At 38.8% G+C, this 24,661-nt stretch overlaps 1 protein-coding gene across 1 annotated transcript; it reads right to left on the bottom strand.

Annotated features, from left to right (window-relative positions):
- Positions 1–24,052: 24,052 nt before the first annotated feature.
- LOC129079004 (DNA-binding protein inhibitor ID-2-like) lies at positions 24,053–24,452 on the bottom strand. Its single transcript, XM_054583996.1, is given in 3 exon segments — positions 24,053–24,267; positions 24,270–24,293; positions 24,296–24,452. Coding segments are annotated over 3 exon segments (396 nt in total).
- Positions 24,453–24,661: the final 209 nt, after the last annotated feature.

Raw genomic sequence — 24,661 nt, 5'->3', positions numbered from 1 at the left:
TTATTTTTCTTTTGTTTCCCTTGCTCAAGAAAATATATCAGAAAAAATATTTCTGTGAGAAATGTCAAAGATTTTGCTGCTTATGTTTTCTTCTAGGATTTTTATGGCTTTGAGTCTTAATTTTAGGTCTTTTATCCATTTGAGTTTATTTTTATAGATGGTGTAAGAAGGTGGTCTAGTTTCACTTTTTGCACATATCGGTCCAATTTTTCCAACACCATTTATTAAATGGACTGTCTTTACCTCACTGTATGTTCTTGCCTCTTTTGTCAAATATTTAATTGACCATATAGATGTGGATTTATTTCTGGGCTCTCCATTCTGTTCCATTGATCTGTGTCTGTTTATATACCAGTGCCATGCTGTTTTGATTACTATGGCCTTATATAGTACAGTTTGATATCAGGTCGCATGGTTCCTCCAACTTTGTTGTTCTTTCTCAAGATTGCTGTGACTATTCAGGGTCTTTTGTGGTTCCATATAAATTTCTGGATTACTTGTTCTAGTTCTGCAAAATGTGCCATTGATATTTTGACTGGGATTGCATTGAATCTATAGATTGTTTTAGGTAGTATAGACATTCTAATGTTGTTAATTCTTCATATTCATGAACACAGTATATACTTTGATTTATTTGTATCTCCTTTAATTTCTTTCTTCAGTGCCTTATAGTTTTCCAAGTAAGAGTCTTTTACCTCCGTGGTTAAATTTATTCTTAGGTATTTTTTGTGTGTGTGCAATTGTAAGCAATCATCAAAAAAATGAAAAAAAAAAACCCATCTAGTAATGGGAGAACATATTAGTCAATAATACACCTGATAATGGGTTAATATCCAAAATTTATAAAGAACTCAAATAAGTCAACACCAAAATAACCTGAACAATCCAATGAAAAAATGGGGAGAGGATCTGAATAGACACTTCTCCAAAGAGATGACCAATAAACATATGAAAAGATGCTCAACGTCACTAATTGCCAGAGAAATGCAAATTAAAACCACAATGAGTAATTACCTCACACCTGTCAGAAGGGCTTTTATTAATAAATCTACAAATGAGAAGTGCTGACAAGAATGTGGGAAAACAGGTACCCTGGTGCACTGTTGGTGGGAATGGAGATTGGTGCAGCCACTGTGGAAAAGAGTATGTGTTTCCCCAAAAGATTAAAAATGAACCTGACTCATGACTCAGTGAATCCACTTCTGGGGCTTTATCCAAAGAAATCCAAAACACTAATTTGAAAGAATACATGCACCCCTCTGCTAACTACAGTGTTATTTACAATAACCAAGCTATGGAAGCAACACAAGGGATCGTGTGTGTGTATGGGATATTATATGTTATATAATATATTATATATAAGGGAATATTATTATATTATATATATTTATATTATATATAAAAAGGGAATATTATTTGGCCATAAAGAAGAATGAAATCTTACCATTTGCAACAGCATGGATGGACATAGAGAGTATTATGCTCAGTAAAATAAGTCAGTCAGAGAAAGACAAATACCATATAGTTTCACTTATATATGGGCTCTAAAGAACAAAATAAATGAACAAACAAAATTGAAACAGATTTATAAATACAGAGAGAGAACTAGTGATTGCCAGAGGGGAAGAGCAGTTGGAGCACTGAGTGAAACAGGCAAAAGAGAGGAAAGGTCTAAGAAGCACAGACTGGTAGTTACAAAATAGTCACAGGGAAGTAAGTAAAGCACAAGAAATATAGTCAATAATATTGTGATAACTATGTATAGTGCCAGCTGGGGTACTGGAAATATGTAAAGTATATAATTGTCTAACCACTAAGCTGCACACCTGAAACCAATACCTAATTTTAAAAAATGCTTTAGTATTTTTCTAACTTTGTGAATTTTAAGCTTAACTTAAACATTTAGAAAAAACGATTCTCATTAATTAATAAATTATAATGGAATAAATATTTTCACAGAAAAAAAAGAAAAAGAAAAAGAAAAAGAAAAAGTGCTTCCTTCCAGCTTGGGGTTGGAAGAGAGCACTTGGCTGTATTTGCAGAAACCAATCGTCCACTGGAAAAGTCCAACAAGCTAGGAATTGAAAAACAGGGAACATGAGGTTTTCCAGCACAGAGCAGAATTAGTGCAGAGGCCTATGCCCAAAAGTCATTCAAAAAGCAAGGCAAAACCCAACAGTCACCAAACCAAACAAAACCCGAACAATAATTTTTAACTATGATTACTTTTAAATTTTAAAATAAAAACAGAGCAAAAACAAAAGTAAGTCTTTTCATTCAATGATGGAAAATCTCTTTCCTCAAACTCCGGGCCCATCTTTGAAAGGCATCCTCTATTAACGTGTTTTTATGTATGAAGATGCCCACTGTACCATTATTTGTAATAACAAAAAGGCTAGAAATCAGACAATATATAGGTAATGAGCTAGTAAAATAAATGATAGTTCATCCATACAATGGGATGCTATGTGGATATTACAAAGAATGAACTCATTACAAGTACTTGTGTGGAAAGGTCTGCAGAATATATTATCTAGTTGAAAAAAGCAAGGTGTGTAAAGCAGGATTTGTCTTTCTGATTTAGGTCACATGATCTTCATTCAAAAGTAAATTGCCCAGCATTACCACAAGGGTTATTCTTATCAGAAATTCATGGAGACAAGTCACAGTATGTTGGAGAAGACAGTGCTTACCAAAATGATGTTACTACTGCATTGTCTTGAATCTTAAATGTCACTAGAAATTTTGTCCTTGATATTAACATGGCACTTCCTGCTATAACTTCATGACGCTATACTCCATAAATGTGATAACTGTTATGAATACTGTTTTTTTATTGGTTCTAAAATATGCTTTTTGTCATATTTTAACAACTCTGAAACCTGGAGGTACGTTAAATTCTCTTTGCCAGGTAGCAGTTGGTAAGGGCCTGTGATTGTCTACACATGCACAAAAAATTTTGTCAGGGACTCTGAAGGAAGTCCAGAAAATATTAGCAGAGAATTCTTTCTTTAAAAATGTTGCTCCAGCAAGGATGTTAGTTGGGGGAGCGGGTGCGGAGGAGTGGTGAAAAGAGTAGTCTTCAATAACTCCAATCAAAAAATGATTCAGAAGAGCCAAACTTTGAATATGAGAAAGTTTTAAGAATGCTGTAACCAATTTATTTTGCTTAAATTTTCCTTTTTATGTACACATAAGAGTACTGTATGATAAAAAGTCTATGTCTAAATAAGTTTCAATAAAAATAAAAATTCTAAGTGATAAAACAGCAGGATATCAGACTTTAATTGGCAGTCTTTTCTATTTCTTGGCGAACCATAAAATAATGGTGTGTCTTACAAATAATGGAGTTTTAGATTCAATGAATATAGGTGTTGTTTTGTTTTGTTTTTGTTTTTGTTTTAATTTAAGAAAAAGAACAACCTGCAGAGGGATTCAGAATACATAGCTCCTGTCTCTGGTGGAACCTACTTTTAAATACTCTGAAATAAATTGGCACCCTTTTACACCTATGAAAATCTTGGATCTGAATAACTCTTGTTTAGAGAAGGATAAAAAAAAGAGGTGTTTGGTAAAAGTGTTCCTGAGTACCTACAAATTGCTTTTTTTTGTTTTTTTTTTTTTCAAGATTTTATTTATTTACTTTTAGAGAGAGGGGAAGGGAGTGAGGAAAAAACAGGGAGAGAAACATCAGTGTATGGTTGCCTCTCACACGCCCCCAACTGGGGACCTGGCTCACAACTCAGGCATATGTCCTGACTGGAAATCAAACCAATGACCTTTTAGTTCGCAGGCTGGTACTCAGTCCACTGAGCCACACCAACTGGATCTAAATTGCCTTTTTCATTGTAACAATAGTGTGTTAACAATTATTTGTTAATTCATTCCTTTGCAGTGTGGGTTACCTGATATCAATCCATCTTGTGGTTATATAGGAGGAGGTCACTTTGATGATGTGGATAATAATCTGTTTCCCCTCTTGGCTTACACTGTTGCCATGTTTTCAGTCCTCCCTATTGGCTAGGAAAGGGCAATCGACCTAACTGAGCTAATCAAGGCTTTCCCCTGGAATTTTTTGAACATAGGGAACGCTGGTTTCTAGAGTAGTAAAACTAATGTGAATTTGGGAGTTGCTGGCAGCTATATTTCTGGAACTGGTCTGAGACAAGAAAACCAGCATGCGGAGAAGAGAAACTGAGATTTCAGGCTCAGCTGTACCACTGCCCTTCCTGTGGTTTGGTTGCATGAGTTAAATTTGCTGCAGCTAATTTTATTTGAGTTCCTGTCATTTGTAAGCCAAAATATATTTATCACACCCTGACATTTCTCTTTCAGTACTTACACCCACCCTTCTTCATACCTGAGTCCATGGTGGGCTGTGATGGGACATAAACCCAGGTGATAAACACTGCACTGAGCCACAGCACCTCCACTAGCCAAACTGTGGTCTTGGGCTAAGCTGGCTCTTGGTTCTTTTCTTGGAGAAGTTATCTGCCTAACCATTCGTGCTTGCAGAACTCAAACCTCCCCCTCCCTTACTCAAACTCTACTTTTCCTCCCAAATCCCCCTCTTTTCCTCTGAAGCTTCCATTCCTTAATTACCAAATTCCTCTATCTCTTCAACATTTTCATTGAACATTTCCTTCATCTTCAGTCTTAACCGGTACCATGCTTTCTCCCAGGCGCATCCCTTCTTCTGCTGCCCTGCTAATGGGAGGCTGCTCATTTTCATATGTTTCCTGTATGCTCCTCACTCTGTTGTGAAACTAAAAAGCTTATTTTTCAGCCATAATAGCTTCTCCTCATTTTGAACACTGCCATTTATCGTACGTCTTGTATCTCCCCTTCATTCACTGGTGACAATTGCCCCTGACTCATTGGCTCCCTTTACATATCAACTCAGTCCATCAGGCTGGGGGACTTGAAGGTCCTCATGAACAACCATCCAAAAGTTCAACCTCCCTGTCCCTGACTTCCTCATTGCCAAATGCCTTCCCTCCCACCCCCACCCCCAACCATCTCCTCCCACTGTCTCAGCTTGGATCCTGTCATTTTTCAGAAACTGTACTAATGACAACATCACTAATTTCAACATCCTGCTATCCAACCACAACTTTCTATCTTGTTCATCAAGTAACTCCCACTAAACTTCCCCTTCAACAATATTAGTGTCTCCTTGGAGTGACTCCTTTGACCTTTCTGCTTTCTCCCTGTCTATCAGCTCCTTTAGCAGAAACAGCATTCAGTTTCCAGACATGTTAGTATCAGAAATGGAAGTGGTATTTGGTGTTAAGAGTGGCATGGTGCCATGTCCAGCAGAGATGGCAGCAGAGCTATATTTGATTTCCCCACATTCTTGATACCACTGTGGAGTACTGTATTTAGTCTTCCCAGTCTTTGCCAATATGATAAAAAATGCTCCCTCGCTAGTGATTTGTGTATTTGATTATTCATAAAGCTGAATACCTTTTTGTATCGGGATCATTCGTAGTCTTTTGTGAATTGCCTGTTAATGTCTTTGCCTATACCGACACACCTCAACTTATGATGGGGTTACATCACAATAAACCCATTGTAAGTTGAACATATAATAAGTCAAAAATGCACTTAATCCTCTTAACCTACAGGACATCATAGCCTAGCCTACTTAAATGGCTCAGAACACTTACATTAGCCAACAGTTGGGCAAAATAATCTAACACACATTCTATTTTATAATAAAGTGTTGACTATTTCATGCAATTTATTGACTACTGTACTGAACGTGAAAACAGAGTGGTTGTACGTGTCCTCACCATTGATGCACACAGCTGAAGGCACCCTGGGCCTGGAGAATGTTTGAAGCATTGACCTAAAACAGAAACGCTGGCAACACAGTGCACTGCAGGGTATTGGCTGCTTCCCCTGGTGACCGCCTGGCCAACTGGCAGCTGTGGCTCCTGCCACTAACCAGCGTCATGAGAGCGTAATCAGACCTCATATCATCAACTCAGGAAAAGATCAAAGTTCAAAATTTGAAGTATGGTTTCCACTGAATGCGTATTGCTTTTACACCATTGTAATGTTGAAAAAATCATAGACTGGACCATTGCAAGTTGGGGACTGTCTATATTTACTTATATTTGGATGGTTATCTTTACCTAATAATTCATAAGAATTCTATACATTAAAGATACTAGTTCTTTGTTGTGTATGTTGTAAGCACATATTTGCCTCTAAACTTTGATTTTAAAGAGTACTTCACCTTCTATAGAAATTTTTATTTTTCTTTTTTTGGTATTTTTTAACATTACCATTTAGTCCCCTTATACCCTCTATCTCCCAGCAATCACCACACTATTATTCATGTCCATGAGTCCTTTTTATTTTTTGCTCAATCCTTCCATCCTCTAATCTCTCCTCCCACCCCCCCAACTAGCTATCATCATGCTTTATATCTATGAGCCTGTCCCCATTTTCCTTGTTAGTTCCATTTGTTCATTAGATTCCACATATGAGTGACATCATATGGTATCTGTCTTTCTCTGACTGGTTTATTTCACTTAGTATGATGTTCTCCAGGTCCATCCATACTGTCACAAAGGGTAAATTTTTTTTCTTTTTTACAGCTGAGTAAACGTGTAAATGTCCCATAGTTCTTTTACCCAGTTGTCTATTGATGGACACTTGGGCTGCTTCCAAATCTTGGTGATTGTAAATAATGCTACAATGAACAAAGGGGTAATTATGTTCTTTTGAATTAGTGTTTTGTCTTCCTTCATGTATATTGCCAGAAGTGGGATCGCTGGGTCAAAAGGCAGATCCATTTTTAATTTTTTGAGGTATCTCCATACTGCCTTCCACAGTGGCTGCGCCAATCTGCATTCCCACTAACATTGCAAAAGTGTTCCCATTTCTCCATATCCTTGCCAGCATTTGTTGTTTGTTGATTTATTGATGAAAGCCATCCTGACAGGTGTGAGCAGATATCTCATTGTGGTTTTAATTTGCATTTCTCTGATGATCAGTAACGTTGAGCATCTTTTCATATGTTTATTGGCCCTCTGTATGTACTCTTTGGAGAAGTGTCTATTCAGGTCCTTTGCCCATTTTTTAATTTTTTTTTTTGTGTTGAGTTTTTAAAGTTTTGTATGTGCTTCTACTTATTTGTATCTTGTTCAATTTCTTTCTTCAGTGTATTATAATATTCTGAGTACAGGTACTTTACATGCTTGGTTAGGTTTATTCCTATGTATTTTATTCTTTTTGAAGCAATTGTGAATGGGATTGTTTTCTTGATTTCCCTTTCTGTTAGTTTGTTATTGGCATGTAAAAATGCAACTGATTTCTGGACATTAATTTTATATCCTGCAAAGCTGAATTCCTTTATCAGTTCTAGTAGTTTCTTGGTGGAATCTTTGGGGTTCTCTATGTACAGAATCATGTCTTCTGTGGATGAATGCAGTTTTACTACTTCCTTTCCAATTTGGATACCTTTTATTTCTTCTTCTTGTCTGATTGCTGTGGCTAGAACTTTCCATACTATGTTGAATAAGAGAAATGAAAGTGGACATTTCTGTCTTGTTCCTGATCTTAAGGGGAACATTTGTAGTTTTTGCTCTTTGAGCATGATGCTGGTTATGGGTTTGTCATATATGGCCTATTATTATGTGTAGGTATGTTCCCTCTATTCCCACTTTGCTGAGAGTTTTTATCATAAATGGGTGCTGGGTTTTATCAAATGCTTTTTGTACATCTATTGATATGATCACATGGTTTTTAGCCTTCATTTTTTTTTTATGTGGTAAATCACACTTACTGATTTGTGAATGTGGTACCAAACTTGCATTCCTGGAAGAAATCCCACTTGATCATGGTGTATGATCTTTCTGATGCAGTGCTATTTTCAGTTTCCAAATATTTTGTGGAGGATTTTAGCATTTATGTTCATAAGAGATATTGGCCTATAATTTTCTTTCTTTGTAGTGTCTTTATCCAGTTTCGGAATTAGGGTAATGCTGGCTTTATAAAATGAGTTTGGGAGCCTTCCCTCCTCTTGAATTGTATGAAATACTTTGAGAAGCGGAGGTGTTAGTTCTTGTCAGAATGTTTGGTAAAATTCCTCTGTGAAACATCTGGTCCAGGGCTTTTGTTTGTTGGGAGTCTTTTGATTACTGCTTCAATTTTACCACATGTAATCTGACTATTCAGATTCTCTGATTCTTTCTGATTTAGTTTTGGAAGACTGTATGTTTCTAGGAATTTATCCATTTTTTCCAGGTTGTCCAGTTGGTTGGCATATAGTTATTCGTAATATTTTCTTATACTCCTGTGTATTTCTTTGGTGTCAGTTTTTATTTCTCCTCTTTCATTTCTGATTTTATTTGTTTGTGTTCTTTCTCTTTCTTTCTTGGTGAGTCTGATTAAAGGTTTGTCAATCTTGTTTATCTTTTCAAAGAACAAGCTCTTGGATTCATTGATCTTTTGTATTGCTTTTTTAGACTCCATTTTGTTTATTTCTGCTCTGATCTTTATTATTTCCTTCCTTCTACTTATTTTGGGCTTTGTTTGCTTGTCTTTTTCAAGTTCTTTTCAGTTTGAATTTAGATTGTTTATCTGAGCTTTTTCTTGTCTTTTGAGATAGTCCTGTAATGCTATGAATTTCCCTTTTAGAAGTGCTTTCCCAGAGTCCCACAGATTATGAATTGTTTTGTCCTCATTTTCATTTGTTTCAAGGTATCTTGATTTCTTCCTTGATCTTGTTGTTGACCCATTCATTGTTTCATAACATGTTATTTAGTTTCATGTCTTTGCATGTTTTTCAGTGTTCTTCGGGTGACTGATTTCTAATTTCATAGCATTGTAGTCAGAGAAGATGCTTGATATAATTTCAATCTTCTTAAATTTATTGAGACTTGTTTTGTGTCCTAACATGTGGTCTATCCTCGAAAAGTTTCCATGTGCACTTGAAAAGTATGTATATTCTGCTGCTTTGGAGTGAAATGTTCTGAACGTATCAATTAAGTCCATTTGATCAGTGTGTCATTTAAAGTCACTGTCTCCTTGTTGATTTTCTGCCTGGAAGATCTATCCATTGAAATCAGTGAGGTTTTAAAATCCCAACTATGACTCTATTTTTGTAGACCCATCCTTTTATGTCCATCAAGATTTGCTTCACATTTTTAGGTGCTCCTATGTTGGGTATGTAAATGTTTTCTAGGGTTATATGCTTTGGTCAGATTTTTCCCTTTATCATTACAGAGTGTCCTTCTTTGTCTTTTACTAAAGCTTTGGTTTTAAAGCCTATTTTTCCAGATATAAGTACTGCTACCCCAGCTTTTATTTTTTTTTTCCACTTTCATGAAATATCTTTTTCCATCCCTTTACTTTTAGTCTGTGTGTATCTTTCAATTTGAGATGGGTCTCTTGGAGGCAGCATATATATGGGTCTTGTTTTTTTATCCATTCAGCTACCCTATGTCTTTTGGTTGGAACCTTTAAGTAACTTACATTTAAGGTGATTATTGACAGATATGTGCTTAGTGCCATTTTATTATTAGACTCTTTTCCTCGGCTTTTTTCTTTCTCTTCTTCTTCTTCTTCTTCTTCTTCTTAAAGCAAGCTCTTTAACATTTGCTGAAGTACTGTTTTGGTGTTAACAAACTCCTTTAGCTTTTTCTTGTTTGGGAAGCTCCTTATTTCTCCTTTGATTTTAAATAATAGCTTTGCTGGGTAAAGTAGCTTTGGTTGTAGGTCTTTCGTTTTCATCACCTTGAATATTTCACGCCACTCCCTTCTGGCCTGAAATATCTCCATTAAGTAATCAGGTGCCAGTCTAATTGGTGCTCCCTTGTAGGTAACTACCTGCTTTTCTCTTGCAACTTTTAGGATTTTCTCCTTGTCTTTAAGCCTTGTTATTTTAATGGTGATGTGTCTTGGTGTGGCCTCTTTTGGTCCAGCTTGTTTGGAACTCTCAGCTTCCTTGACTTGTGTGTCTTTTTTTCTTCACCAGATTAGTTTTTGGTCATTGTTTCTTCACACAGGTTCTTCATCCCTTTTTCGCTCTCTTCTCCTTCTATTATTCCCATGATGAGGATGTTGTTTTGCTTTATTTGTCCAAAATGTTTCTTAGGCTCTCCTCATTTTTTTTAAATTCTTTTTTTGCTTAGCTGCTCTGCCTGGGTGTTTTTTCCTACCATGTCTTCCAAATCACTGATGCAGTCCTCTGCTTCTTCTAACCTACTGTTTGTTCCTTCCAGTGAATTCTTTATTTCAGATATTGCACTCTTTATTTCTGACTGGTCCTTTTTTATGGTCTCTGTCTTTTTTTCATGCTTTTGAGTATCCTTATAATCATTACTCTAAACTCTCTATCTGATAAACTGCTTGCTTCCATTTCACCTAATTCTTTTTCTGGAGAATCCTCTTGTTCTTTCATTTGGGGTCTGTTTCTTTGTTTTTCCATTTTGACTGCTTTTTTGTATTTACCACATCAGCAGTTAAACTAATCATTCAGTAAGCTAATCAAGCTATAATCAGCCTGGCTTAAGCTCCACAGGGTGGGGTATAGTAATTCTTGCTGGTGGGGCTCTTGCTTCCCCTCAGGATGATGCCGCTTGGAGAGGAGTGTTCTGCCTGAAAGAGATGGCTTCTGCAGCATGGGGAATGACTCAGCACAGGGAACCAGGTGGCTGTTCCTTCAGTTCTCTCCCCAGACTATCTTCAAGCATCTCTAGTTCATTCTGCCCTACATCTGCTGGAGACCAGGTAAGTGGCTGCAAGTCAATTTTGTTTGTTGGCCCTAAAAAAGGCTCTCTAAGTCTCCAGCTGTCTCTCCATGGCAGACAGAAGCCCTGCTGCTTTTCACAGCTGGATGTTATCTGAGTTCCTTTCTGGCTCTGATGTTCCATCTTGGGGTTTAGACCCCACACTTTTCAGGGTAACCCCCAGATGCTGAAAATTCCCTCTGGATACTCAGCTGCTGCCCACAGGAGCCTCACCAGTCCTCTCTCATCTCCTCATTCCCCACCAGTCACATTGTGGTGAAGTGGTTTCTTCTGTCTGTCCATAGTTGTGAGGCTTCTTTCCATCTAGTGTTCAGTTGGTTATTCAGGATGATTTCTCTAAGATTTAGTTGTAATTCCAGATTGGTTCTGGGAGGAGGTTAATGTATCTTCCACTTTCTCCTCTGCTACCTTGGATCTCCCTGCAGAAATATTTAATTTTAAGACAGCTACCCTAGCATTTTTTTCTTTATGGTCCCTGCCTTTGGTGGCAAGCTTCATAAAAGACTTCCCCAATTGTTCTCCAGATACCGTTATGGTTCAAGTTTTTACATTCTTCATTTGTAATCTCCCATGAAGCCATTTTGATATAAATAAATGTTGTGTGGATCCAGCGTTATTTTCCTGGCCAGATGGCCAGCAAGATGTCTCAACCTTGTTTATTGAATGTCATCTGAGTTCCACTGATTTGAATCTATTCCATTGATCTGTCTGACTTTCGTTCTGCCAAAATCATACTATTTTAAATTTCTGTAGCTTTTTAAAATGTTTTAGTACCTTCTAAAGTAAGTTTCTCTCATCAGGATAGTATGACTCCCCATTAGGCAAGTGTTTTTCCATTACCCCTAAGTAAAGTTTGTGTTCTTTTCTTCACAGAAATTTAAATATATAAATTTATTTATGTCTTTTGTCAAAGGGATTGTTTTTATAAACTTATTTTATGTTTCCTGCTTTTCCTGTTTTCTAGGTATTTCCTTTCTTTTCTATGTTTTATTCCATATTCTATGTTTTTTATTAGCTTGAATTCTCTGTGTTAATTTCTGATTCAGAATTCTATTTTTAATTAGGCTTAGACAAGTAATTTTTAAGTATTTATAAATGGCAAATATAGCAACCTTTTCATAAACCTCATGTTATTTTTTTTCTCTTTAGTTATCAATGAATGAAGTAAATAGATTTAGACTCAAGATTTGCCAACATATAAGATATCTGGGGTTTTCTTGGCTATTTTAGCTCAAATTCTATAGTGTGGGCTGATGGAAGATCCCTTAACAGGCATTGTTTGCTGTATTTTTACTGGACCCAGAGATATAGTTCAACCTGAAATCTATTCCAACCTGTAAATTTTCTATGCAAGACTAAAATGCAGTTGGTTGCCTTCCTTTGAAAAATGTCAGACATGAAGACCATAAACCTCCAAAAGTCTTCTTATTTCCCCCATGCTGATGATGGAGACATGAACACCCAGGATATGGTGCTTCTCAGCCTACTTCCTGACTCTTCCTGTTCGACTGCATGATGGAAGGTTCGGTCTCCAAATTACTGTGGACAGAAACACGATGCAGCCCAGCTCATTCAGTACTTGACTCCAGCACGGTTAGGAAATGGCAATTTGTTTTTCTAGATTGTCTGGTCTGCACCTGAATTATGTGTAGATGATGGAGATTCTCAATAATTCCTTCCCTCTTCAGAGCCATTTGCTCTGTTCTCCTTCAGAGGGTGGAGTATGCAGGGGCAAATCAAATAATATACTTTTAATCCTTCTTCTTCTCTGCCCCACTGCAGGCCTACAACATTGTCTTATTTATAGTTTTCAATGTTGTTGCTAGTTTTGTATTTTGGTCATGACATTTTAATGTGAGGACAGAAGGCATTGTATCAAAAACTGCATTCTGCTGCAATTGCAAACCCAGAAGCCATACACATACACACGCAAACACACATTTATACATATATAGATTTAAAAGTAAATGATGTAACTTAAAACCTACTCAATTCAGGAAATGCAAAATTTGTAGTTCTTGTGGGAATATTATATCACCATATCTGCATTGACTTCAGGTATTTCACTTAAGAGGCAGAGTAGTAATCTAAGATATTTCTCCCTTTACATGTATTAATGCAATAGTCACAGGTTAATATTTCATTAGGATTGAATTAAGTATTTACAGATGTGCTTATTAAGGGTGACTCTCAATACTGTACTGGTTTGCGGGGGGAGGTTGACAAACCCATCCATTGCAAAATGACTCACACTAACCATAATGGTGTCTCATTATAAGAAAGTACAATATTGTATTGGTACGTTTCTCCAAGTAGGACATTGGAAACTTAAAGGAATCCTGAGTAGTGACTACAAATGTGAAAGAGATTTTTTAAAGCTTTGGTGAGGAGGGATTGCAAAAGATATTGAGACAATAAAGAGAAAAAAAGGGGAAAATTATATTTTAATTTATTCTTAGCTTTTTTTTTTGCCCCCAATAAATGGTTCTTTGCTATGACACAGACCCATGCTTTGCTATTTTAGTATTTGTTTTGATAACTCTGCCCCTCTTAACTGTACAAACCTGAGGGAGCCCTGAACCTGATTTCCATAAGCTGTAGAGTGAGGCAGGGAGGCATACCTGTGGGAAAGGAAGTCAGTTACATGCCAGGAGGTATAGCTAAGGGCCGGAACTGGACGTTTCAGTATATCACTGGATCTTGTGGTGGAGAATGGGAAGCAAACATAGACTCTGCCGTAAGGAACCTGTTATCCAGATCCTACTAGGCCTGGTTCTTGGGAACCACAGCTGAGGCATCATGCTCACATCCAGATACCTCATTTTAAGGAAGCTGCTACACTGAGAGAACGAAAAAATGCCTGGGCAAGAGTATCAGGTGGCAGAAATTAAAAGGGAAGAAAACACACCCACAGCATCAATTGGCGATGAAAAGATTGAGGAAGAGGCAGAATATTTTAGAATTAGAATGGTTGAAGTGGCACAGTGGAAAATGTTACACTTTGCTTTTGTAGCTCCACGGGGCAGGACCAGGAATAGTGCCTGGAAGTTTAAGAGGGACAAATTTGACTCAATGTGAAGCAGGATTTTCTCTCAATGGGTGTCAGCTAGAAGAGAGGGTGCTTTCTGAGTTGTGGCACTTAGCATGTAGAGTTTATATGTTAAGTACAGGCTAAAATTCCAATTTGGAAGGAGCAAATAGTTAGGTGATCCCTAATGCTCCTTCTAACCCTAAGATTTCCACTTTCCTGTTATAGTATGAGATCTATAACTGATATATTATAATATTCAAATTCATGCAATTCTTAGATATATAATCAGACCATGCTGCAATACAATGTATATCAAGGAGTGATCTGAATCACAAGGAAATCTCAAAGAGGTTTATCCTTTGTTCCAGAATTTCAGAGCTAAGTATTTGGCTAGCGGGAAAAAAAAAAAAATCCTAGTTTTTTTCTAATGTATAATAGTATTTTCAAAATACCTCTCAGTTTAGGTTAACTTGTTAAACCTCTCTTTCTGCCCCCGCCCCCGCCATTTGCTCTTAAGGAATAGCCATGAGGCTGAGTAAAGGGGGGAAGAAACATACCAAGGAAGAGAATGCCCGCATCTCCTGGCCCAGGTTACTGAGCCAGAAACTGGGGCAAATGGGTGGGAGGAGGAAAATAAACAGGTCTCCTCTGGCCTAGGAGGCTGGAAAGAAGAAGGGAGAGAAAAGCAGAACAGAGTGTGCCCTTCAAGTGGGGAGGAGTGGGCTACAGGGAATACTAGGGGAAGCAGACTCCTGTTTTGCTTCATGTTTGGCGCCCTGCAAGGAGCTCATCTCAAAGGCTGTGCTGTCCTGGCCCGAAGGGGCCACATCAGAGTACACTTGATGGAGTAGCAGAATTTGAAGAGGGGGAACAGGGGTTTGGTTTTCCTGAATAGTTACAGGTTTGGGTGTGGCCTGGGCAGGGCCTGGAAGTTCCCACATGCCCTTGAGCAGGTACATGTTCAGGATGTACCTGAGCTGAGATCTAGTGGACCAGCAGTGGGGCCTGTGTAGTGAGGGCAAAGTGCCAGACCTGCCCAGGGGTTGGGTAGAAGACAAGGCAGACAGAGCCTCACAGGGGTCTATGAAACCCATAAGAGTGGAGGGGCCAGTCAGCCAGAGAGCACTACTGTGGCTAAGAGACCAAACCGCAGACAACAACCAGAAGAGGCTCACAGTGCCAACGGAGATGAGGCAGAAAGAGACACCATAGCCACAAAGGCCACCAAGGACTCAGAAAGTCACATAGCAGCACAGATTTGAATCTAAGACACTTCCTCTGCCAAGGCACACTGAGCTTTCCACCTTCCTCTCACTCCTAGGCACCATCTTGTCAAGAAGCAGGGCAGATGGCTGGATATTGGAGAGGCAGAGCACTTTTACCTAAAAGAATTAAGGGCTTTCTTAAGAACGCTATTTAAAATCTTTACACCACCATAGCAGGTTATAAGATTGGATGAAAATCTAGGAGACTTTCTGGCTTCCCAGAAGGTACACCTCATGAAAAAGATCTGTTACAGACAACCTAAAGAAGCAACACTCTCTTTGCATGTCTGAGTTGGAGTATAAACATATTTTTGACACTGTTACAAATGTCAATCACATAAAAATTGTGACATTGACCTTGTGAAAAAATACTTGTATTTCCAGTGCTTGGAGGGTGGGGGCCTAGAAAGAACATAGAATGAGCCAAATGATTTTTTGCTAAGTTAATAAATTAATTAATAGCCAATTTCAGTAATAGGGTGGAATAACATTTTACAAACTCAGATATATTATTGTGCAAACATCAGTCACTTCCTTATTTTAATTCAGGCTCTCTGGGGAATCTATATAACCCAGTATCCATCTGAAACAGGACCAACAAGATAAGGTATCTCAGCGGGGAGAAATTGAAAAGATGAAATGGAGTAGGTGGGACTAGCATCAGAAAGGACTGTGTAATAAAGGTCACTGAGAGGAGATGAAAGAAAAAAATCAATGAAGAGCTGCAAAACACAGAAAAAAAACTGTAATAGCTGAAGTTAATTTGAGGCAATCACAAATGGAGTTGGGTTTGTGTTATGTATATGAGGCCCACCTTGTATAGTTCATTTTATTTTTATGCAATGTCCTTAATGCTCCATGTCATAAAGCACTTAACATAAAATACTCAATAAGAGAATCAATTACAGACTGGAAAATACATAAAAATAATTAAAAACTTTTTCACATTGCATTTTTATACCAACCAATTTCAAAATGAGTTTCTGGTTTGTTGATTTGTATATTTGCTATTGAACACAAGTCTGCCCTTTGCATCAGCATAACTTAATGCATTGATGGCATAGAATCCAAGGCCCTGGACAGAATGCTTTCATCATATACTTTATGACAGAATTTCTGTGAGGCTAAAGACATTTTACTCATCCTAAGCACCCTTTTATTGTTTTGCTTATATACCTCTTTCGAGTCTTTTTTATTTTACCAACACAATGTATGTCAGATCTGGCCCAGCTCAGACTTTCAACATCTCCCATTAAACCAGGGATAGAGTACATTTAGCTCCTGTGTCAGCTTCAGGGGACTGAGGTACTGTTTTGAAAAGGCATCATATAGGTATACAAGGAAAGAATATCAAGCTCATTTAATGATGTCTATGGTGGATATGGGAGAAGGAGGGCCAGAACGTCAACCATGTATGTATCATCACTGGACCAGATATTTTAGCCACATCCCCTCTACTTCCTCACCGTTAGTCTCTTGTCTGTATAATAACATCATCCTAAAATAAGTAATATTCACTTTGCCCTCATACACTTTTCGTGGCTCCTTACTTTTTGCTTAAGAAAGTCAAGTATCCTTAATATGGTGTTCAGGGCCCTCAGAGTCTGGCTTTACCTTTTGACATTGTGCTCTGCTATGGCTTTACATTTCTTTACTGATCACCCCGCTTTATGGCCACCTGGACTATTCCAATAGATTTCAGGAATATGCCTACATTTATGTCTCCTCCTTACTTTGAAATACACCTCACTTTCCAATATGTATATTCTACACATTTTTCTTACTTCATTTCAAATGCTCTCTCCTTTGGAGAACCTCACATTCCTGTCAGCCGGTCAGATGTAATTGATGATTCCTGTAATGCATTGTGCACCCAAATGAAAATGAGCTCGGCTAAGCATTCTGAACAAGAAGCTGCTTACCAGATTTTTCCAACTCCAGGTCCCAGGACCTTTATTGTGATAGTCAGAGTAATAGCCTCGATTCAGGAATGTATGTAAGAATTGTAATACCTGGGACTTTATAAAAGAAACAAAGGCGTTAATTGAGAATCAATGAACCCAAATTCTGAAATGAGATTATACACTATTACTTTTTAAGCTTAAATATATTTGGTGGGTTTTGAAATTATGTTCTTGTTCCTTATCACAAATGAACTTATAGAAATTTTACCCAGACTGTTCTGATTCAACAGTAATGAATGTAAATGAGATAAAAATTGTCTGTTGAAAGTGAAAGACTCACAGACTGGGTTTTAATTTTTTTAATGACATTATATAGGCTATCTATTTAAGCCACTTTTGCAACATAATGACTCTGAAAGGGGGAATACACAAAGATGGGAAAAGATGTACTAGGAATGTGAACAACAACAACAAAACACAAACAAAACCAGATTGAGATATTACTATCAGAAAAGATGAGTTTAAAACAAACAAACAAAAATAAAACCCAAAAAGCCCTCCCTAGCAGAAACTATCTGCTCACAATGAAATACAATAGTAATGAATCATTTTGTACCAATTGACATTGCAGCAAAATCAACCCATGGGCTTTGCTAGTAAGAATGAGTGAAAATAGGTGTCTTTCTGGGAAGGCTGTACGCAGGAGGACACATGTAACTTTTATGAAACCCAGATCTCACTGAATGTCAAGCTCCTTACTGACCATCTTCGTTGGCTATCTAACAGACACCTTAAACATGGATGTTCAAAACCAAATTTCTCAGTTATCCTCAAAACTGCCTTTCAATCTCAGTAAATGGTAATTCCATTCTCCCAATTGCTCAAGCCAAAAACCTTAAAGCTTTTCTTGACTCCTTTCATTCTTCTACACCTCACATTGATTCTCTGAATTCTGCTTTACCTTCAAAATAGCCCAGATCTGATACTTTGTGTCACCTCTTCAGTCGATACCCTAGTCTAAGCCATCGTCACGTTCATTAACATTATTGCAATACCTTTACAGCTGGTCTCTTGCCATCACTAGGGCAGCCATGGTGGTATCTCTAACACCCAAGATTGTGTCACCCCTCTGTGCAGAGCCCTTCAAGGGCCTTCCATCTACTCAGAACAAAAGGCAAAGTTCTTCCCATGCCCTGCGATGCCCTACGTAACCTTGTCCTCACCTACTTTATGTCCTTGCACTTTCCACTGTCTCACTTTGTTCCAGATACACTGGCCTCCATGCTGCTTATAAAATAAGCAAGGTGTGTCCCCGCCCTTGGGCCTCTGCCCAGCCCTTCCCTTGAACTGGAACACTCTTGGCCTGGATTCATTTCCTGGTCTCCTTCAGGTTTCTGCATAGGAGTTACCTATCAAAGGAGGTGTTCCTGATCACCCTCATCGAGATAGCAGTTCCCTCACTTTCCTCCATCCTCACTCACTTTCCATCTCCTTTACCTGCTCCATTTTTCTGTATAGTCCTTAACACCATCTGAACTATGGTATGTACTTACTATTATCATTGTCTCATTTCTGCTGCTCCTTCTCCTCCTTTAGAATGCAATTTCCATGTGGTCCATGTTTTTTTGGGGGGGGGTTCGGGGTGTTTGTTCCTGTAACCCCAGACATGCCTGGCCTGCGGTGGATGTTTAATATTTATTTGTTAAACAGTTCGAATGACTGCCAGTTACTCAGCCACCCTTAGGTATCCCTCGGAACTCAGGAAAGCCAGGGAGAGGTAAAGGTGATTCGCTGAGCTGGCCAAAATGGTGCCTCTAGGAAGAGAGACCTCAGCACTTAGCAGCCCACCTGAGTTAGAGAAGCAGACACTGTGGGTCAGTGCTGTGTTGACATGACCTCCATTGTGTCTCTCTCAGGCTTTCTTGCCTTCACTTTTCCCCCTTTCCTCTCCCTACCATCACCATCACCATCACCACAGTCAAAAAGCCTGTATGGAGGCTTTATGAAGCACTTTCTAGTTCTAGGGCATCTGCCGTGAGCAGCTGTGGGGCTCCAGGGTGTGGACTGCCTGATATTTTTAGGCAAAGAGAGTGTTTAGCAATGAGCTCACCCATATGAACTGGAGGAGAACAGGGTCGAACCACCTGCCCCTGCTGCATAATTGATGCCTCCAGGTGCTGTTAACAGGCTTGATTCAATTAGTCATTGCAACTGAAGGCCAAATATAATCAGTTAATTAATGCAGAGGTTAACAGTATGGACTTTGACAGAACAGAATTCTAGGTCTGCCACTTAGTAGCTCTGAGACTTTGGGAAAGTCACCTAAACCATCTTGTCCTCAATTTCCTTACTCATAAAATGGAAATAGTAATAGCACTGGCTTCAGAGAACTGCTAGTAGGGTTAAATGAAAGCTGGAGTCAAACATTTAGCACATTAGCATGGTGCTTGGCCCAAGGCGAAGACTCAGCTAGTGCTGACACTGCTATTGCAATGATTGGTACTTCCACCCAAACTATGTAATAAAGCTCATGTGCCTTGAAAGATTCCTGACAAGAGGAACATCACTTAATTCTCACCCTGCCCCCAAATGTCTAATATGGACCATTTGGACTCTGAATTTTTAGTGTCTATGTTTTATCCTCGAAGTTGCTGAGTGGCTAAAACTGGGGAGAGTCGGTGAGAGAGAGCCTGAGAGATTAAGAAACAAAGTAAATGTTTACCTGCATTTTATGTACCTGGTTTGTTAAATAGCTGCTTTCATTGACTTGACCCAGATTGATCAGTGATTCACAGAAGACCTTGACTATGCTCTTCTCTATATAAAGTTCATTTAATTGCTTTTTGACTGGTTTGATATTTTTGGACTTTGACATTATTTGGACATTATTATCAACTGAAAAATAATATGCTTTGCTCATACATGGATTTCCAAACATATTGCCACTACTGCGGGAAATGTGGCCAGACCTGTGTTTGTGTATATCATGGACTTGCTGCTACAGGACACTTGTTTCCGTTTTGCTTCATGTATGTCTTTGTAGTTTTTGTACACATGCTAAAATGGAAACCCTCTGAGTTCAAAACAACAGCAACAACTGGCATTTCACTTTGTTTTGCTCTCCATCACAAAATGCACGGTGGTCTGTACAACGAGAGCTCTGGAACAGGGGTAGATGGTTGAATGCCTGAAGGGTGGGTTCCTGACCCACATCTACATTCTGTTATCTCAGTGTCTTTTGGAATCACCGATGGCCTCTTTCTTTAACCCCTTAAGACTCATTTCTTCATGTTCTTAGACCACAGGTCTCTGGTTAATATGCATTTGTGTGTATGTGTACATATGTATGTGAGTGTACATGTGTATGTGCCATGTGTGTGACAGAGAAAGAGAGGGGTGGGGAGGTGAGCCCTGGCCTGGGCCTGAGATGGGATTCAAACCTATCCAGGAATTTCTGGTGAATGAAGGACAGATCCACAAGAAGGACTGATTTATATGAAGGTTTAATATGAAATAAAGGCATTTATTAAAGCTTAGGAAGGGGGAACCCTGGGGTCTGTCTGGAGACTTGTTCCACAGCTTCTCTCCCAAGGACAGGCCTGAGGTCTGTGGAGAGAGGGGTTCAAAGAGGGAACCATTTCCACAGGGGCTTGGAATACGACCCAGGGGTCACTGGGTGGCTCGGACATGGTAAGCAACTCTGCTGATAGGGGCCTGTTTTTGCGTTCAGAAACACAAGGAATAAGGATTTATGGTACAAACAGCAGCATTTCTCACAGAGGACCAGCAAAGGGGGCAAGAATGAGGTATCCTATCCAGCAGCTTCTTAGCTAATACATATCACCCGCCATAATGGATAACACATCAACATCATTATCCTCACTGTAGACACTGAGCATGCCCATGTGCCAGGCACAGTGCAAAATACATCTAACCCCATTCTACAGAATGAGATAGCAAAGTCCTCAGTCACTCACCCAGCATGTGATGTTTTTGATTTTAATCTAGGCAGTTTGATTTCAGACCTCTTTCTCTTAATTACTCCTTAACTCATCTTTTGGATTGTATGAAACAAAATAAAGTCCAGATATAGACCCAATATATGTGAGTGTTTTATATATGTTAAAGAGTATAAATTTAAAAAGTGCAGGTAAAAATGGATTTCTAGGTAAATAGTATTGGGACAAATGTGTAGCCATCTAAAAAAGGTAAAGTTGGATTCCAATCTCACATTTTACACTAGGACAAACTCCACATGGATCAAATATATGTTTCAACATATCCATAAAGCCATACATATACTAGAGGAAAACATGGACAAATTCTTTTATAACATTGGTATAGGAAGAGCCTTCCTAACAATGAACTCATATCAGAAAAAAGGACTAATTTCCAATTATATAAAGTGTTTTAAAAATTGGTAAGATAAGGACCAATTACTCAACAGAAAATTATGGAAAGGACATGGGTTGTTGACAGAGAAAAATGCAAATGATTGTTAAATACATAAAAATATTCTCATCCTAACTCATAAATATAGACATAATGAGATATCATTTAAAATGATATTGAGATACTATTTTTTACATATCTGGTTGGCAAAAATCCAAACATTTGACAGCATACTCTGTTGGTAAGGCTATGGGAAAACAGGGCTTCTCACCCTGTTGGTGGGTGTTGACAATTTTACAACTACATGGAAGCAATTTGAAAATATTTCTTTCTTTTTTTAAATTCTTACCCAAGGACATGCTTATTGATCTTAGAGAGGGGAGGAGGGAGGGAGAAAGAGAGGAAGGGAAATACTGATGTGAGAGAGAAACATTGATCGGTTGCCTCTTGCCACCCCGACCAGGATGGAACCCACACCTAAGTGTGTGCCCTGACTGGAAATTAAACCCATGATCTTTTGGTTTAGGGGATGACACTCTAACCAAGTGAGCTGCACTGGTCAGGGCTTAACAATATTTCTTAAAATGCACTGAACTTCTAACCCAATATGTCCACTTCTGGGACTTCATCCTACAGACCCACCTACACATGTACGAAATGACAGACACCTACATTAAGTCACTGAACATTGTTTGTCTTGGCAGATTGGAAATAAACCAAGTGTCCATTATTTGGAAACTGATTAAAGTAGGGTAAATGCATACAATGATATATTGCCTATTTGTAAAGTGAGAGGAAAAATAGGGTTCTCTCTACCCAATGATTTGTTAAAATACACAGGACATATTGTCAAATGAAAAAAAAAAAAAAAAACAAGGCAAAGAAGATATATGGTTTATTACCTGTTGTGTAAAAAAGGGCGAAGCCCTGGCCCGGTAGCTCAATTGGTTGGAGCATCATCCCATGCACCAAAATGTTGCAGATTCAATCCACCCCATCAAGACACATACCTAGTTTCGGGTTCCATCCCCAATCAGGGCACATGTGAGAGGTGGGAGGCAACCAATTGATGTTTCTCACATCGATGTTTCTGTCTGTCTGTTTCTCTCCCTTCCTTTCTCTCTAAAATCAATAAAAAACATATCCTCAAGTGAGGACTTAGAAAAGAGAGAGAGAAAATAGAAAAATATATTTGCATTGGCATATATAAAACTTGATGGAAATGTAAAATAGTAATAGTGATTTTTTTCTTGGGGCAGAGGAGTGGAGAATGGGGTGAGTGGGAGATAGGAGAAAAACCTTTCACTCTACATCTTTTTACACTGTTTTAATGTTTAACCATGAGAATGTATTATCTAATACAAACTAAAAGAACTCCAAGAACTTAATTCTCTATATGTTAATGTTTGTCAGCTGCTTTCCTAAATACCATGTGCTGGTTTTAGCCTTGGATAACATAGGCTGAACTAATGGTTTTGATCTATCTTACAAAGAGTGAACTGATCCCCAAGTTATCGACTGTAAAAATTAGAACAAAGTCTGTTGTATTTGGTCCAGGAGTGGAGGGTGAGCAGGACAACTCCTCAGAAATTTTGCAAAAACCTTATAATTGAATATTACTAGGCCAAAAAATGACAACACTCCAATTTAAAGTTATAAGTGAACTACTCAAAAGAAATGCAGTTCTCCAGACTATTCTAGAGTCAAGATGCAGGTCAGAGTCAACATGGGGCTCTACTGCCTGCTCTCTGGCAGTCAGAAGCCCTCTGCATGTTTAACCCATGTGACGACAAGCAAGAAGTCAGTCTCAAAACTGGAGGCATGGCCAGGGACAAGGAGGGTTGCTGCACACCTCTAGCCTTCATCATTCTTTGAAAGATGATAGAGGGAACTGAAAATTGAGGAAAGGCATACTTGAGTGAAATGAAGAAATGACCTGAATCAAGAAAGTTAAAGGGGGAGAGAGGGAGGGGAGGGGAAGGAAACAAATACTCTTTGAGTGCTGACTGTATGTCAGTATTTTGTTCAAAATTCCCAGCCCCTTGAGGTAGGCTTTATTATCCATATTTTATTTATGTTTATTTTTATTTTTTCACCATTCAATAAACAACTTTATTTTGTATAAAAGGTTTTGTATAAAAAGTTTAAGTTTACAACTAAACTTTTATTAAAAGTTTAGAATGAATAAATACATCACTTTGTGTGCAAAAATAGACATCTCTGCCACTACACAAGGGAACTCTAAGCAGTTCACAAGGTTTCTCTCCCTCCCGCCCCCACACAGCATTCAGTAGGCTTGCATCAAAAATGTAATTTCTGACCAAAGAACTTCATTTAAGTAACTGAATACTGGATCCTTCTGGTATTCACAGTCCACCTTTGAAAAAAGGCAAAGTCTGCTTAAATTGGGCAATTCCTTGTGATTTTTAATGTTTTCGATCCCCATGGTGGGAATAGTATATGAAGAAAAATTCCAATTTCAGACAGGGCATTAAAAATCTTTTTCATAAATAACTACTATCACAGTCGAGGTTAGCAACACCCTGGGGAGGAAGATCTGATCCTTCTTAGTTTTGCTTCCATTTTTTAAAAAGACTCCTTAAATTTGTTGTCCTCCTTGTGAAATGGTTGAAAAGTAAGTTCCTGTGGATTTGCTGTTGTGCAAAGGGAAAAAAAGTCATGAAAACCGTTTATTCAGCCACAGAATGCTTTGCTATCATTTGACATGAACTCAGAAGGGAATTTGGAAGCATGCAAGGACAGGGTGCTGATGTCCGTGTTTAGGGAGGTGAGCGGCGTCCTGGACGCCTGGCTCTGTCCTGGTTGCTGGTGGTGCAGGCTGACAATAATGGGGTGCGAGTCCGGGGCGATCTGCAGGTCCAAGATGTAGTCGACGACGGGCTGCAGATTTCCATCTTGCTCACCTTCTTGTTCGGGGGATGCTGGGCATCAGCTCCTTGAGCTTGGAGTAGCAGCCATTCATATACAGCAGGCTTATCGGGTCGTCCACTGGGGTTTTGCTCCGGGAGATGCCCAGGCTGTGGTCCGAAAGGCTGTTTTTCCTAACCGACCTCGCTGGACTGAAGACTTTCATGCTGACCGCGGGGAAGGAAGGAGAGACCTGGAGGGAGCCGGCTGCCCTGGAGCTCAGGCTGCCCCTGCCTGCTGAGTTCCAGCGCTCCGCAGGGGCTAGGCTCAGAATCTATTATCCACATTTTAAGGCTGGGGCTCAAGTACTCCAAGTTCAGGAAGGTTGTAAGTGATGACGTGGGATTTCTTTGAAGCCACGGTCCATGCTTTTGG

Source organism: Pteronotus mesoamericanus, unplaced genomic scaffold (genome assembly GCF_021234165.1).
Source record: "Pteronotus mesoamericanus isolate MK-2021 breed Mesoamerican mustached bat unplaced genomic scaffold, CSHL_Meso_final contig_100, whole genome shotgun sequence".
NCBI classification, from domain to species: domain Eukaryota; kingdom Metazoa; phylum Chordata; class Mammalia; order Chiroptera; family Mormoopidae; genus Pteronotus; species Pteronotus mesoamericanus.
Note: the sequence above shows the minus strand (reverse complement) of the source record. Positions and strands in the feature narration are given on the sequence as shown.